Consider the following 18,383-nt stretch of genomic DNA (forward strand, 5'->3'; position numbering starts at 1 on the left):
ATTGCCCTGAGATGGTGGTCGTGGGTCATATTTTTGAATCACAGAAGTCCTCTCGTGATGGTGCCTCCTGATGGTGGTAGGTAGGAAATTCCAGGATATTAGCTCAGTGATGATGAAGGACCAATTCAGGATGGTGTTTGAGTTGGAGGGGAACTTGCCGGGTGATGATGGTCCCATTGTATTGTGGCTTTTGTCCTTCTCGGTGGTAGTGGTCATGGAGCTGAGAGATACTTTTGAAGTAAGCTTGTGAGTTGCAGCAATGCATCCTATTACACACTGCAGCTACAGTGCACTGGTAATGTAGGGGGTAGATATTGAATCCAATGGCATGGGCATTGATCAAGAGGACTGCTTTATCTTGTTTCTATTTTGTGACATTTTATGATTCTAATTACCATAATTTCTCTCATTATGTATTCCTTTTAAGCTTTAAATATCATGTTCAGTAAAAATCTTTATTTAATGTGCTACTAAATAATTGATTTGATAATTTACCAAGGAGGAGACAGGTAAGTTATTTGATCTGGAAAGGGAACTAGAGGGTGTTAGAGAGATAAGTTGTGACACTACTCACGTTACTAACTGCATAGTTGCCGCACTAAACATGGTACTCCCCACTCTCCGCTATTGGACCTTAGACTCAGTTTTAATCTTTCTGACTTTCGGTCATTTCTTAAGTAATTAAAATAAAGAGTAAGTATTAAAGTCTATTTCAGGTAGAGCTGTAATGCTGGTACAAGTTTTTGGCATGCTATCGCAATAGATTGTGTTGGTGAGCTGACCTAAGGGCTCCAAATCATGTGAACAAAACAAGGAGGTGGAAAAGGACAAATCCAAGCAAGCAAAGTCTTGTTTTTTTATATAATGTCAGGATCAGAACAAGATTTAAAAAAAACAGAAAACATTTAGCAGAACAAGATAGAAAGGGTGACAGGCTTCTGTGCAGGTTAGTTTTCTATTCACCTCGCCTGGAGCTTTGTACTGGTACCTCCTTTGGACACTCTCTCAGAGGGGCTAATTACAGTGCCTGTGTTACTATTTAAACTGCATTTAATATTCCCTTTTAAACTGCTGTGAGAATTTCAGATATTGACTTAAATCACTTGATCCCAAAGCATCCAAGCTTATGGGTCATCAGCATGCTTCTCATGTAGACATGTAACCCCAAACTAAAGATTAGGTTTTCTTTATCAGGAGGATTCAATCCCATTCCGCTTGCATTCTAATTTAACACATGTTCTCAAGCGGTATCAAAAGCTCTTATTACATTCACTTAATGCTCCAAGATAGAGAGGAAGAAGGGAGCCCAACTGTGCCTCTGGTTTAAAGCCTAGAGATTTAGATGGGAGCTTTTCCCTCATAGGGAGAGCAAATTTTATATGCTCCAACCAAAATGAGAAGGGTCTCTACGCGCTATTCCTCCGATCTGTAACACTTCAAGGAACTATAGTTAACTTTCTTTAACTAACAGCTGTACCATGTGACTCACAAGCTCAACTCTAATGAGTTAATCCACTGAAAACACCAAACAATTGCGTAACAAATGGAAAATTGTATTCTAAGGGGGAAAAGTAGCACCAATATTGGTGCCTGAAGTGATGAGATGCAGGCTGAGTCTGTAATTCTCTACCCATTGAATTTCCAACCTAAGCGTTGATGTTTTGCTGTGTTTTCCCCCAGGAGCAAACATCAGAGAGAGAATAGGCAGCTCCTATCAGACAACTTCAGTGCAGCATTGGCAAAGATTTGGGAATAGATCATCTGTCCATGGGTGATTCATGGCATTGGGAGCCCAAGGGAGTAATTTTAACCCCCCACCCCCCACCCCCCACGATGAGCGGAAAAGGGTCGGGGAGGGAGATTAAATAGTTAAAAATGTGAAACCCGATCCCAACCCGCCACGAACATGGCTACTTCCGATTTAACCGCTGTGGTATTGGGGGTGTCCGAGTAACTCGCTCTGGAGAGGTGGGTCTGTAATTATAATATTATTAATGAGGCTCGGCATGGATAGCCTCATTCTCTGCCGTAACTTTCTATGATTCTATGAGGCTCCGTTCCTTAGATTTTGGCAGCCATTTTAATTTATCGGTTGTGGGCCAGGTTTCCCAGGGCTCGGGAAGTAAGCTCCAGCAGGTAAGTGCTTTTTAGAGCACTGCTTGTTGGACAGGGGGAGCAGGAGTGCTTCCCCCGGCCCCTCAAGCACATCTTCTGCCACGATCTTTCCCTCCTCGCGATCTTCCATCCCTCCTCACGATCTTCCAACCGTCCCCGCAATCAGCTGACCAACCCCCCCCACCCCCGCCCCGGCGATCTCTCTCTTTCCTTCCCCGCAACCTCTAGCTATCCCCCCCACCACGATCTCTCTCCCCTGCGAATGGCCGACCCCCCCCCCCCCCGCAGTCTCTTCCCCCTTCCTGCTATCTCTTTCTCTCCCCGCGATCTCTACCCCATGATCTCTTCCCCCGCGATCTCGATCTCTTCCCCCGCGATCTCTACCTCTTCCCCCACGATCCCTATCTCTCCGCGATCTCTCCCTCACTCCCTCCCTCGTCGCTGCTGCGCTCCCAGCAACCCCCCCCACCTTGCCCCACCGACCCCCAATCTTCTTGATTGCTGGGGACTTTCCCCAACACTCCTCAGTTGCTGCCATCTACAGCAGGCTTTCCCGCCCGGCAGCTGGCCAGGCTCTCAATCTGGCCGGCTGCCGGTCTGGAAAAGGAGTAAAAATATTCTAATGAGGTCCTGCCGTTAAATTCGGCACAACCTCTGCCTTCCCGGTATTTCCGGGTTTCCTGGCTGCTGACACATGCCCCCCGTCTCCCTCCCCAACTCCCGGTGCCTAAGCGAGGGAACAAGAATGTAAATACTTGCGTTAACGGGAGTAACTTAAACCTAATTTGCACGGCGGGACACGTTTTCAGTGGAAAGTAAAACCGGGCAGGGTGTAAAATGCATGGCTGATCCAATCCCGTCACTATCCTTCCAGATGGGTTAGGTTAAAACGACCCCCTAAACTGTTCTGTTCTGGCTGGATAATGGCAGCATTGGGATATCACTGACATAATCTTGCATGAGAAGAGAAAATCTTATAGGATTAAATTGTTCTTGCAGAAATTCAGCAGCATTGTGAAAAAAATCATCAATTTAAAGCCAATGTTTGCTTTATTTTTGACCAGATAAATCGTCAATGTTGCAGTTAAATAATTGAAGGGAAAACAGAATCAGCTTTTATGTTGGGATTTATTGATTGAAACATCATAAAATTTTATTAATACACTTATTTTAAATAGACTAATGTCTCCATTAAAATAGCAGAGGAATCCTGTCGTATGAATGCCATTGTTTGCCGATATCACCAATAGTAATTTCTAGCCTATGGATAAAAATTGCATTGTGCAATATTAGTGTAAGGACGCTTAATGCAATTGTGTGAAATTCCTTGCCGGTAATTTGATCAGAGGTCTGAAAGGACTCGGTGTTAAGCTGCCTCAAATCGCTTCTGCCTGTTTATCACAGTTTCTTGTTTTGCTTCAAATAGCTTATGTATTAAGTGAAAGGATTATAAGTGGAAATCTAATTTTGGTATAGATTTTGGTGTTTCAATTTTGGCAGCCATTTTAATTTATCGGTTGCAGGCTGGGTTTCCCAGGGCTCGGGAAACCTGGCAACTGAAGGGAGGCGGGAGATGTCAGCTCCAGCAGGTAAGTGCTTTTTAGAGCACTGCTTGTCGGCCAGGGGGAGCAGGAGTGCTTCACCCGGCCCCTCAAGTGCAGCTTCTGCCACGATCTTTCGCTCCTCGTGATCTCCCAATCCTCCCTGCGATCGGCTGAGCACCCACCCCCCTGCCCCGGCGATCTCTCTCTTCCCTCCCCCGCAAAGGTTGTATGCTCCAACTTGCAGACATCAACTTGTTTGAAAATTGGTAAAATAGTGCATTAAGTCCTCTCACCCACTGTGAGGTAATACAGGATACTCAAAAAACAGTTTTGTAGATAACAGAATAGTTTTTCAAAGCATTATGTAAAATGCACACATCGCTCAAACTGTGCATTTTTTCACCTAGCTATCATTTCCCAAATATCTCCTCAATTTGCTTCGTAAAAGTCCGAAGTATAAAACATAAGAACATAAGAAATAGTAGCACGAGTAAGCTATATGGCCCCTCGAGCTTGCTCCGCCATTCAATAAGATCATGGCTGATCTCCTACTTCAACTCCACTTTCCTGTCCTATCCTCATAGCCCTTGATTCCCTTAGTGTCCAAAAATCTATCAATCTCAGCCTTGAATATACTCAACGACTGAGCATCCAAAGCCCTCTGGGGTAAAGAATTCCAAAGATTCATAACCCTCTGAATGAAGAAATGTCTCCTCATTTCAATCCTAAATGGCCGACCCCTTATCCTCTGATGAATATTTTAATGAAAATTCTAGAAGCTGTGATATTCCTCAGCCAATATAATAATTGTGCTGTCCATTTCAAGTGGGGGTGGGAGGTAATTTTAATCTAACCTGCCAGATGGGAAACTGATGGAATCGGATCAGCTGCCTGTTTTACACCTTGCCCAATTTTACTTTCCATTGAAGCCAAAACTTAGAGCACCTCTCCATGGAAATCTGAAACATTACGGAGTAAAAATCTAAACATTTTGTCCAGAAAGTCTTAGGGTATCAGTCATGGAAACCCTACAAAATAGGCCACAGGAAGCCTAGAGCATTCCAGTGTCAATTCTGAGAAGTCAGGTAGGGGGAGTTTTGAGAGGTGTTCTGAAGCAGTGAGCTGCAAAAACTGAAAGACTGGCACACATAGAGCCATCTGCACAGGAGGCTTTAATGAGAATGAATTACTGAGAAAACCATGCTTGCTGGACCCCTGCACTCCTTTCTCTCCCAACCCAACTAGGTTGCTTATTACATGGGGATTCAATTAGGTGTGTGGAGGAGAATTAATTTTGGTGTGCTTATATTACAGGTGAAATACTTGGGCAGTTCTCCTGCTCGCCCAGCGTAACTTTGGCAGAAAAGCCTCTTAACCCCGGAAAAATGTATAATTAGCGTTTACACCATTTACACAGGATTCCCGTGGCTCTTCCATTGATGCTATGGTGAATGATTGGGAGAACCACAATGGAAATTCACCCCTTGATGTATTGTATTCAGGTTAACAATTGAGATTGAAAGATTTTGGGGGGTTTTAAATGTTGATATCAGTAAAAACAGGATGGATGATTCTAAATATCCAGTTCTTGCATCAAACCAAACAGGCTTTTCATAGAATCATAGAAAGTTACAGCACAGAAAGAGGCCATTCGGCCCATCATGTCCGTGCCGGCCGAAAAAGAGCTATCCAGTTTAATCCCATTTTCCAGCACTTGGTCCGTAGCCCTGTAGGTTACGGCACTTCAAGTGCTCATCCAAGTACTTTTTAAATGAGTTGAGGGTTTCTGCCTCTACCACCCTTTCAGGCAGTGAGTTCCAGAGCCCCACCACCCTCTGGGTGAAAAAAATTCTCCTCAGCTCCCCTCTAATCCTTCTACCAATTACTTTAAATCTATGACCCCTGGTCACTGACCCCTCTGCTAAGGGAAATAGGTCTTCCCTATCCACTTTATCTGGTCCGATCATAATTTTATATACCTCAATTCATTCTCCCCTCAGCCTCCTTTGTTCCAAAGAAAACAACCCCAGTTATCCAATCTATTTTAATCTCTTTTATCAGTTCAAATCAAAATAAATGACACCTCAAACATCATCTAGTTTTGTTTCATTTAGTAAAATAGACATTGACTTTTTAATGTAATACATGAAAGAAGGTGCTGAAACTAGCAGGAGAACAACTATGCAAGTTCTTTTTCACTAAATCATTGTATGGGTGTATTTTAGGCTCCTGATGTCCTGAGATGTGCTTGTACTTTTGGTCGCAGGTGATACTCCCATATCTGGGTCCTCCCAATCCATAGAGTGTTTATATCTTGTTGGTCAAGAAATAATTGCTGACCCATATGGTTTTGCTGCTTCTCTAAAACTTGACAGATGAGTACAGAGTGATTGATAAACTTAAATTTGGGAAGTCCAGGAACATGATAGCTCAGCTAAATAAAAGAATTTGATCAATGTGCAATTATATGAAATAATAGCATGTACCCTTGTAAAACCACAACCCTTTCTTAGGCTGAATGTGAAAAAAATGTTAAAACTAAAATAGGGTTCAAAGTCATTGTTGAAACAGTAATAGAGAATCTTTTGCAGTGCAATACCTCAGGTTGCAAAAGCATGAAAGATTGACAAACATGACTTATTTTCTTGCACATTCCTAGAAATAAGTTATTGGTTACACTCACTTCCTGCCGACCTGACTGCTAAAAGTAACTTGACATCAACCAAAACAGTAGACCACAACATGATAGGTTACTAACATGCAAAAGAATACAGTCAAAATAATTTGTTTCACTCTGATACAAGATTTGAAGCCCTTGCCATCTACATACTTTTTTATTTTACGTTCTGGAGTCATTCAGATGTGTTTTTGTATCTGCAATCATAATTGATCCAGTATGAAATGAATGGAACCTGAAGATGGCAGCTAGTGTAACAATAAAATTAAACCTGCATTTGAGGGCTGAATTAAATTAAAACCAATTTTTGGAGAGACTGACACTAGGCCATGAGAACTGATGTGATACATTGGGCATGGAAAACCTAGTAGTCTGATAGTTCCATTCTTAATTATAGTTTTACCTGTTTGGTTGAATTGAAAAATGTCAGATTATTCCACAGCAAACTTACCCTTTTTAATACCTCTATCTATTTGAGGTAGCAATGTTGACAGGCTTCATTAAATTATTAATTTTCAACACACTAAGAAGAGTTAATTAATTCTATAAAACAGTCTTTCTTTTTCAAACACACTTTTTTAAATCCACCCTTTTTAGCACCGCCGCCATTTACTACTACATTCATTCATTCATTCTGGCACTGCACAAGGCTCCCGCTAAAAGCAGGCATGGGCCGACTTAAGTTTCAGAAGTCATGGCCGATTATGTCATCGGCACCGCAACATATTTTTAACCTCACCATAGGGGTAGTCCTACGTTGACTGTTGCCCAGCAGCAGAAATAGGGCAGGAGGAGCCGACTGGCCAGAAGAGGCCAGTCAACCAAACAGGTAAAACAAAGTACTTTGCCTGTTTTTAAGCTCCTTCTAGGCCAGGAGGAGCAAGAATGCTCCCCTCAGGCTACCCAAGGAAGCCTTCAGCCTCCCCAATTAAGATCGACAGGGCCTCCAAGTCTCCGGCCTTGCCAGGTTCTTCGCTCACTGCGGGGATCCCCCCGCACCCATCTGCTCCTCTGCCCCCCCCTCTCCATGCCCCCACCCCTCCCCCCATCAATATCAGGGCTGTGGTGTCAACGGTGAAAGCATTGTTTTGAAAAATTTATTGGTATTTTGCAAGTCAGTCATTTTGAAACCAAAGACGTAATGAATTATAATGTCCTACTTAACCAACATACAATCTCTGCATTTACCGAACTATTACTTCTGAAGATCACTGTCTGTTCTTTTATTATCGTTGCTCTTGTGTTCGTGATTGCTGTGATGGAAAATGCTTTTAAAAATGGCCCAATGTAAATAGCATATTCCATATGCACAGAACCCTTGTGAGGAAAGACCTGAAACCAAAATTCTCAGAAGCGTCAATGAATATTTGGAATTCATTGTTCTTTTTCTCATAATACTTTTTTTGGAAAATGTAAGGAATTGTACATGGATTCCCATTTTTCTTCTTTTAATTTTCTTTACAATTGTTACTTCCACTAAGAGTATCTTACTCTCTCTTTTGATGTCCTGAGCATGTCAACACCAAAATACAACAAACAACAAAGCATGCGAGGGAGGAACCATATCATTTCTGCATCAGTCTTTTCAGGTATAACAATGGAAATCAGAAACACTATCAATAAAATTCAGTGATTTTTTATTTTGTCAAACTGGGTCTCTGACTACATTTAAGACTCCAAAATCAAGCTACTGAGAGAACTATACCTGTACAATTCTTGTTTGCCCCATAGAGAGACACAGGTGGAAATTTGTAATTAGGGCCCAAAGCGAATGGTTGTAATAGTGAAAAATAATTTCTATTGCTGAAGATAATAACCAAAAGTTAATTTTTTTTCAGTCTGTGATAGTTTCCCAATGTTGATGATCATTTGTCGCTGATATTTTATAAATAGCTCTGGTTGTTTATTAATGTTGTTTAGCCCCAGAAAGTAAAGGTTGCCAGTATGAACTTATCCTTCATGAGGTAGTGAAAGCTATTCATTTCTCTTATTTTCTTCTCAATTTCAGGAAAAAATTGCAGTGATTCTTTTTATCTGTGCAAAAATGGAAGGTGTATAAATGAAACCCTTACTTGTGATAAGAATAATGATTGTGAAGATGGATCAGATGAAAACAATTGCTTTGTCAATGAATGTGCAAATAAGCGAATCAGTGGATGTTCGCAAGACTGTCAAGACCTCAAAATTGGGTACAAGGTTAGTGCTAATGTGAATTTTGAATCTAAATTATTGCCACCAATAAATAGAATAGTAGTTTTACTTCGAACTAAAAGGGTTGAAAAGCTTTTGTGAGTAAAATCAAATCTGTGTTTGGTCTCGGAAGTCAGTATTCAAGCTAATTTAAATAAGGCATGGCCTTTATGAATTTGTTACCCCAGAGGGCTATGGATGCTCAGTCGTTGAGTGTATTCAAGGCTGAGATCGATAGATTTTTGGATTCTAAGGGAATCCAGGGTTATGGGAATTTGACGGGAAAGGAGAGTTGAGGCCAAAGATCAGCCATGATCTTGTTGAATGGCGGAGCAGGCTCGAGGGGCCTTGTGGCCTTTCTTACTCCTATTTCTTATGTTCTTATGTTTATTTCATTTACCCTTGCTTTAATCCATAGAAAGTCAAAGAAAATGAACAAACAAATTAATAACCAAATTTTAGATCTCGAATTTTTAAATTAGAGGTGCACAAACTCTTTGATTACCTAATGATCTTTGTAGTTTTCCAACGATGCTATTTGCTTCCTGTTCTGTACTAGATGCAAAAATATGTTGTGCAAATATCTGAAGCTGAATATTAGTGCAATTATTCAGCACTGTACTCCCTCACTTTCACAAGGAGTGGACATAAGAGAAATGTAATGATAATTCGAGAGTAATGTTTCATAATTTTGTAATTCTTCTGTTATGTAATTTACTGAATACCATGATTTTGTGAGACAAAAATACATAAGATTTAACACATGGAGATGTGGGTTTGAAAGGTTCCTGCTGGCCAGTGCTGGAATGGGTAGGCCCAAGGCCCACCCGATATTGGGTCTCGAGCCTCATGCACCTGCAAGTTGCAGACATCTGCTGGACGCCCCCAGGGTGCTCGGCAATGAAGGGGATTGCAATTTTGCAATTTCAGGCCACATCGTCGTCAGCAGCGGTCCTCAGGTAGGTCCTGGAAGAAAGGGTAGGCAATTGGGAGGGAAGGGGGCCAACGGGAGAGAGGATTTAATCGTAAGGGAAGGGAGTGACCAGGAGAGGAAGGTGGAGACCGGGAGAGCAAGGGGTCGACTGAGGGAGGGAGGCAACGATCAGGAGAGGGAGTGGGGCGATCGGCAGCCAGCAATGGTCTTAAGAGCTGCAGCGGAGTTGGTTTTCAGGTAAATATATTTTGCAAAACTTACCTTTTGGTGGTGGCCAGCATTGCTCCTTTTAAGGACAGTTGGTTCGGCCACATGCATTACACCTTTTACTGGCTGGCGATGTTCAGGAGTGGCTGCATTTAGGCCAAATCAGTTTGGTAAAGAAGGCATCAAACTGGCGTTAGGCCCTTTTTTTTAAATATGCAAAGGGTTTAATACCTGTTTCAGGCGTGGGCGCTGGACACCTCTTTTGATGCCGATTCCAATATGGCAGGTGGTGCACTTCCGGCTTGGAAAGTACCTGCACACGCCATCCTCCATATTGGAAGCTTTTGCGCCCACATTAAGCCTGTAAAACGGGTGCAATGTCATCAAATTTCTAGGCTTGATATCATTCAATGCGTCCTTTCAGGAACTTACTATATTACTTAAATCTTCCTTTTTTTTTCAAAATTAGCAACTTTCAAAATAAAGCCTTGTGTTGCACTATAAAATGTTTCTTTTTATCCTAAATTTTATGCAAGAAGTATATTTTGTTTTGAAAAGTGATGTTCTTTAAATGAACTGCTGATGTTAGTATTTTTTTTAATGATTTGTATTTTTCAGTGCAAATGCTGGCCTGGATTCAGACTGAAAGATGATGGCAAAACCTGTATTGACATTGATGAATGTGCAACCACCTTCCCCTGTAGCCAGCAATGCATCAATACCTATGGAACCTACAAGTGTTTATGTGCAGAAGGTTATGAAATACGAGCAGATAATCCCAATAGCTGCAAAGTTTTATCAGGTATGATTTTCTATTTATTCCCCTCTGCATTAAAACCCGAATAGCCTCACGAGATTTAAGAATGTAAAATATGAGTAGAAGAAAAGTACTATTTTTAGAACCAGTGGACTGAAATTGTACTATGTTAGATTAGTAACTAGCACATTAAAATATTGATTAAGACCACCATTAAAATAGTGGACAAAGAGATTTCATATGAACACATTAATGTGTCCATTACTAATCTCACACAATGTGGTTTCAGCCCATAGATTTCCTTTTTTTAAAAGAACAATATCATTTTATTGCCATCTACCATGATAGAGATTCTCAAAATTGCCCCAGTAGTTTTTTACATCCTGAGGATTGTTTACAAGGCAAAATAACTTTGTTACAGAGAAGTGTCTGCTATTGGTTAGTAAAGTCGGTGTCTGCTATGTAAGAAGTTACCTGGGCATGCATAAGCATCTTTCTGTTACCCCTTGTGATTGTGTATAATGCTTTAAGAAGGCAGTTAGAGACAGTTTGGAAGCAGACATTTTGTATAGGACTCCCCATGAAAAATGGAATCTCAGCAATGTTCTCCCTTGCATGATGTAACGGAGGTGGAACTTCCTGGTGTCACATTGGAGGAGCAGTGTACAAAATGTCTGCTCTTGTGTTGCCTCTAACTTGTAGCTTTAAAGCACAGAACAAAGGGTGACTGAGAGGTGCTGTTAAGCGTGTGATTACCCTCCTTTATAACACTTAGTATAATGCAACCTCTTTGTAGAATATTTTTCCCCTTTAAGTCATGACAGTGAAAGTGGAAAACGTATTTTACTGCATTTTAACCATTGTTTGGTGTATATAAGTCACTTCACAACTGCGTATTACAAGCTTACAATTACATCTGAGATAATAAATAGGCTTGTATTATACCATGGATCAATGGCAAATAATAAGTGTGCAGTTTAACAGTGTTCAATGTAAAGTATTGAATATTGACAGAAAAAAATTGTGCAGTGAATGGAACTGAATTATCATAGGAGTACTAGAAAGAAACCTGGCAGTAATAATGGACTCATCACTTTCAATTAAAAATACAAAAAGAAAGTTGGGATATATAGCCAGAACAGTAGAGTACAAGTCTGCAGGTATTCTGCTAAGACTTTACAATGCACTGGTTAGACCATACTTGGAGTACTGTGTTCAATTCTAGTAAACTGTACCATAAAAATATATATACATATATTGCAGAGGGTTCAGAGAAGAGCAACAAATCTAATTCCACATGTAATGGGGTGACCTAAGAGAACAGATTAGAAAAGCTGAAGCTCTGTAGTCTGGAAAAATGGTTGAAGGAAACCCCACTGAGGTATTGAAGTATTATTAAATAGTATAAAGAAAACGTTAAAATAATTTCATTGTAGAAGAGAAAAATAGTGAAAAATAAATTTAAAACAAACATCACAAGGAATTTCTTTATTCAAAGAGCAATAAATGTTAGGAACCAACATTCCCTCAATTAAAATCACTTATCTGGTCATTATCACATTGCTGTTTGTGGGAGCTTGCTGTGCACAAATTGGCTGCCAGGTTTCCTACATTACAACAGTTACTACACTTCAAAAAGTACTTCATTGACTGTAAAGTGCTTTGGGACATCCTGAGGCCGTGAAAGGTGCTATATAAATGCAAGTCTGTCTTTCTATTTTTTTAATAATCTGCTGGGCAAGGTCGTAGAGACAAACAAACACGGAATGATCAAATTACTGCTGGATATAAAGGAAGATCCAAAGCAACAGACGAGTGTTGGGCAGTGGGATTTGTTTTGGATCACTCTAGCCAACAGCCAGCACAGATAGATGGGAAAATTATCTCCTTCTGTGCTGTGAACTTTAGTAGTTCTATTGGGATACCCGAGGAACTAGAGGAATGAGCTTTGATAGGCCACATACTTTTACTTGCCTTCATTCTCCTCCTGTTCTTATGCTTTATTGAGAATGTGCTGGAGAATACTATTGGTTAAAGCAATGTTGGTGAGAATCCACCATAGTCCGTAACTAATAGTTGGAACTTTACAGTGGTTGGGAATGAACATGTGTGCTAATGAATGACAGGGAGCTGCAGTCCAATCCATTATTAATCCACATGGTATGTATTCTGAATGTCAAGATTTTCTATTATTTTAGTGTTTTAATTACTTGGTTGTCTTTGGCCTTATTCATGGAGAAAAGGTTAGACTTGGATATGAACATTACAGAATGTACATTGCTAGGGATTTCAACTTTTGCAAGAGGGCGCAGTGAGGTAAGGATGCAATAATGACTGAAGGTAGACTAGGCTTGGACTAAATGTAAAGACATAACTGCCCGTTGTCACATTTAAACAAATTCATGCAAGATTGTCCCATGTGTAATAATTTATAAGATCTGGGAAAGCTTTTGTAAAGAATGTATATCAGCATAGCTAAATATTTTATATTGGCTTCATAAATATTTATGCCATTACTGCACTTAGTGAAGTGTTCTTTTACTTTGTATTCAGCTGAGGAACCATTTTTAATTTTTGCTGATCGACATGAAATAAGAAAAATGAGTATAGATGGATTCAATTACACATTATTAAAACAGGTAAGATGTTTTAAAAGTTCCATATCTTTTCTACCTTTGTGCCTTGCTTTGTATTTGAAATCTTTTTGATACAGTAACAATTAAGTTTGTTTATTTTACAGGGGCTGAATAATGTTCACGCAATAGATTTTGACTACAGTGAGCAATGTATTTATTGGGCTGATTTCACCACACAAAGCAGTACATTATCGAGGATCCATCTGAATGGAAGCAATCCTGAGGTAGGAATATTTGCATTGGGAATTTGTCTGCTAATAATTTCAGAATTTTCTATTATTTCTCATGAGAACTATTGTAGCCCCTATATTAAACATTATGTTTGATTTTTTTAAAATATTGGACCTGAACTCACATAGGTTTTATACTGTTATCATACTATTTTGGATGTACAATAGTTAAATCATGTCACATAATTTGACATTATTGGACTTTTCCTACTCGTACAGAAAAAGTGTATTTACAAAGCACGTCTCACAATAATATGGTCCAGAGCATAATTTTATATTTTCAAGTAAATAAAAACAAATGAGATTAGAAATCTCCTCCTAATTTTTTTAATATATCTGTCTATTGTCAAGAGAAAATCATTTTATTATCTTACCCTCAAATCTTCCAAACTTCCATACGATTTAATATGTGCCAATGTCATATATTGGTATCTGAAAAATTCCATTTCATTACTTAGATAAATTAAGCCTCAATCCGAGAGATCTAACATGGTTGGGATGAAATGTTAGTTGGGTCAGCCTTTTCACATTACTTACTTGTCTCACATCAAGTTAACCCCTGAATTATTAAAGATGTTTTGCCTTGCTAACTAGGTATTCCATCAAGTCTGTAATCATTCACAATATATACACCTTACCTTGTGTAATGATCCAATTTCAAATAATCTTATGGTTAAGAGTTCTGGGAAGATAATAGAGTGCCTAAACTGATCTGTTTCTAGAATGACTAGCCTAACTGACTTATATATGTAAGATATTTAGTATACTTTTGTAGTTCATATGAGCTTCCATCGAATCATTTGTTTCATTTTGTCGTGCTTATAGTGGTTTTCAAAAATGAAAACATTGGAAAAAGATCCATCTCTATCTGAACCTATGCACTTAACGCATTTAGATATGATCACAATTTCACGAGAAACCTCTATTCGCCCCTCACTTAGGCACCCTCGTCAGAGGGAGCAGGGCTCATCGTCAGCCGACAGAGATCCAACGTAATATTAGAGGCTGATATGTTAAAGGAGAAGAGGTGTACCAGCCTCTCTTCAGGCACATGAGGGCCCCAAGAGGAAGGGGTCTAGATTGTGATCAGAACCCAGAGCCTCAAAAATGAAGGGGACTTTTTCTTAATAAATGTAAATGCAGCCCCCTTAGCTCATTGCCCGGAGGGTGGGGAAGCCCATCATCCCTCCTCCCAGCTACCCATTTATGCTGCACTATTTGGCCTCTTCTGGTTGTGGGGGGGGGGGTGGTGAGGTGGGGGTCGGTGATATCCTAGGTGCGAAAAAGCTTGCTTTTCATGGTCGCACCACCTGACACCATGTACTTTGGTAGGATTAGGAGCAGCGGCCATGGGCGAGTAAATCCCAACACTTAGGCTGGATGAATTTCTGGTGCCATTATATCTTAAAAAAATAAATATTTGTTCATTAAGATTGAAAGGTAGAGAATCGCACAACAGCTACATAGGTTTGAGATTGGAACGGCAATGTTTCTTTTTTATATTTCGATAGGGCTTAGAAATGGTTATAGCCAGTCAAAAACTGCATTGCTGGAAACGCACAGTAGGTGAGAGAAAAGACAAGTTAAATGTTTTGGGTGCAAGACTCTTGCTCTACACCGAAAATGTTAATCTGTATTTTCTCTCTACAAATTCTAACCTGCTGTATATTCCAGCATTTTCTATCATCATTTAGAAAGGGTTTGCATGTACGGTCAAGTCACAGGCCTAAAATAAGCACAGAAAGGTGATAGCAAAAACTATCACTTGTCATCTCCAGTTTACGAATGCAATTTCCTGCCAATGAAAATAACTTGTACTTAGTATTACTCCAGTCCCATCCATCAATATAAACAATATAACTCTGAGAAACTGTCTACGATCCTAAACATTACCACTGGAGTGAATGTAATCGTTGGAGCATGGTTGAAGCAGCAGTTTTAGTGTGGATTCAGCAAACTTTCAGTAAGCTCATTTTAACAAAGCAAAACAAATCACTTCAATCAACATCTGTTACATTATCAGCAGATTCATGATTGCAGGTAACAGAATGTTATATAGAAAACATTTTTGCAAGTGCTGCCTGTTGGCTTTCAAAGTGATTTAAACGACTATACCCAGTGACTTATTATCAACCATAGCTTTGTGGAAATGTCCAACATTGCTGCTAACATCAAATTGATAGATGGAATGTTATATTACAACAGAATCTCTGTCTGAAACCTGCTGCTCTACTGCTGGTTGATTGTATGCGACAATAGCATCAAATTTAAAAGTTACATTTGAAAAACTAGTTTAACAGTATTTTTGCTTGTATACTCTTGGATCGGATCTGCTACTAGGATGCAACATTTTAACAAAAAATCTTTCCTACGCTTACCTATTCTACCTAGTGTCACTAACCAGGTGGACAACTTGCTTCTAGGTCTCAGCCAATTGTACTTTTGATACATGGACTCATGGAGTTACATGACAGGGGCCGACAGTGATTGGCCTTCTAATTTTGTCTCCGTCTGGGAAGATTCTTGAGAGAACTTTGTTGCTCGACCTTGATGGCTTGGTTGAGATCAATCATAAACTTGCTATGTGGGAATTATGAATGTAAACTCACATTCTGCTATTTTCAGTCATATGCCCCCAAATGGAGTATACTGTCGAAATCATTCATAATTCTTTATTGCAATGACCCACATGATGTGCATGAAGGACTTGCTGGAAAGTGGATCTGCAGTCAGGGCCATGTGCCATACCATTTCTAATATGTAAATGACTATTGTGTGAACTCGGTAGTCTCATGGGTGCATTCGTCTTCTACATGCTTACACCAAAATTTGTCATAAAGCATATCAGCAATCTTGCCAGACAGGTAACAGGTTAATATTACAGTGATCCAATAGGAAATCTAATAGTACAATGCTCAAATTATTTATCATTGTCTAATATTCCATATTAGTAAATCATAAAATGGAACCTTGTGTTTGACCATGCCATGCCTCTTGGCTGAATTGCCCAATTTTTGGTTGGCATTTTTTCCGACATTAAGAGGTAGAAATTGCACAGCGGGGCTGCCGTCACAAACTGGGCACAGGGAACATTCCTTGCGCTGGAACAGGTAGGCCCGAGGCCCAACCAAAATTGGTGATGGGATCAGGCTGCCGGGGCTGTCACACAGAGATCTCTCAATCATTAAGGGAGGAGGTGGGGGTGAGTCCCCCGCAATGGAGGCCTAAACTTTGCTTGTGAAGCCTGGAGGAACACTTCTGCTCCTCATGGCCCCACAAGGAAATTTTTAAAAAACTAACATTTATAGACCTCTTCTGGCTCCAATCCTCTTCCCACTAGGTTGGCCTGGCAGGAAAGTAGCTGTGGCTTCCCACTCAGGTCACTAAGTTAAAACAGCAGTCATCAGGACCCGAGATCGTATATGGAAAAAAGTACCCCACTGTCCTGGATGGGTCCTTGCTGCTTGCTCAATTGAGCAGGTTAAAATTAGGAACCGTCAACTCCCAGCATCTCCAAGGCAGGTAAGTAATCTGTGTGATTTTCACTGCCCACCCACCCGGTTTCTGTGGTTTGGGTTAAAGTCAACACCTGAATTTCTAAATATAAGTTTACAATATCAGAAATAGTTTTGGAAACTTGTTGCAAAAACACAACATAAGCTAATTAAATGAAGAGGAGGGGGCTGATCCAGTTAGGGCAATGGTCATATTAGCTATGACTCCAGTTCAGAATATGACCGTATATAAAATGGAAAGTTTACATGGCCACTCTGTCATGCAGAGTTGTTTAAGAAAGCTCAAGCTGTCCTGGGATGCAATTAATGAACTGTGTCAAATAGCAGCAAATGCCTTAAGGGTTTCCTTTGTGACTAAAACTGTTTGTCTGTGGCTGTGAAGCTCACAACTGCCCTAATTTCTTTTCCCCCACTGGCTCAATCCAATCATCTGGTGGTAATTCAGCAGGCTTTATCCAAAGAACGATCAATACCCAGCTGCTCTGAAAATGTGACTGATGCACTATTCCAGAGGGTCCACAGGCTCATCCATTTCCACAGAGGTGTGGGTAAATAGTCGAAGAGACTACAATAACTTTATGACATTGCTACCTTCCCCAAGGTCTTGGGTGTTGTTAAATACAATCACATAGAGGTACGAACATCCACAACGAATCCTACAACCTACAGCAATCATAAAGGCTTCCATTCAGTTAATGTGCAGATACTGTGCGATGCTCAGCATAGGATTTTGTTTGTGAATGCCCAATAATTGGAATAAATATATATGAATCAAAACAGAAAATGCTGGGAACACTCAGCCGGTCAGGCAGCATCTGTGGAGAGAGAAATAGAGTTAACTTTTCAGGTTGATGACCTTTCATCAAAACTGGAAGAAGTTAGAGATTTAACAGTTTAAAGACAAGTACTAAGCCTGGGAAAAGGGAGGGGGGGAGAACAAAGGGGAAGGCCTGTGATAGGGTGGTAGGCAAGAGTGATTAAATGACAAGAGGGATGATGGTGCAAGGCAAAAGGGGGTGGTAATGGGATAAGTAAAGAAACAAAAAATGGGTCCAGAGGAGGTGTAAATGGCAATAACAGAACCATTGCCAGCACCCGCTGTCTGAAAAAATGGGAGCGTTGATTATGATCTAAAGTTGTTGAACTCATTGTTGAGGCCGGAAGGCTGTAAGGTGTCTAATCGAAAGATGAGGTGCTGTTTCTCGAGTTTGCATTGAGTTTCATTAGAATAGTGTTGGAAACCATGGACAGAGAGGTCAGTGGGAGTGGAATGGAAAATCATTCATTCTCAGCTCGTCATCTCTGTTTGTGGCTGGTTGTTGATAGATTTGGGATATGGCCTACAAATGTGGTTCACGATTCCATTGTGGAACTCACAGATGCAGAACACAGGTACAACAAGGCTTACAATACAATGCACTCAGTCATTAGCAAATGTTTCTTAACGTCAAGCAGTTATTCAAGTGCCTTGATAGCCTTTTGTTTTTTTTTATAGCCCCTCCCTAGCTCACCAAGACCATAGGGGAATTTTAACTAGGAGTGGGTTTCAGGTAGGCAGGGGTGAGATGAGCGCCAACC

At 40.3% G+C, this 18,383-nt stretch overlaps 1 protein-coding gene across 1 annotated transcript in view; it reads left to right on the forward strand.

Moving 5' to 3' along the window:
* Nucleotides 1-18,383, forward strand: part of LOC137323576 (low-density lipoprotein receptor-related protein 1-like) — a 1,400,855-nt gene that overhangs the window by 1,177,690 nt on the left and 204,782 nt on the right. Inside the window, exons 55-58 of the mRNA XM_067987196.1 lie at nucleotides 8,345-8,532; nucleotides 10,286-10,469; nucleotides 12,978-13,063; nucleotides 13,165-13,284. Of these exons, the coding sequence (XP_067843297.1) occupies nucleotides 8,345-8,532; nucleotides 10,286-10,469; nucleotides 12,978-13,063; nucleotides 13,165-13,284 (578 nt within the window). The remainder of the gene's footprint in view (nucleotides 1-8,344; nucleotides 8,533-10,285; nucleotides 10,470-12,977; nucleotides 13,064-13,164; nucleotides 13,285-18,383) is intronic.

The sequence above is a fragment of the Heptranchias perlo genome, chromosome 7, assembly GCF_035084215.1.
Source record: "Heptranchias perlo isolate sHepPer1 chromosome 7, sHepPer1.hap1, whole genome shotgun sequence".
Taxonomy (NCBI): domain Eukaryota; kingdom Metazoa; phylum Chordata; class Chondrichthyes; order Hexanchiformes; family Hexanchidae; genus Heptranchias; species Heptranchias perlo.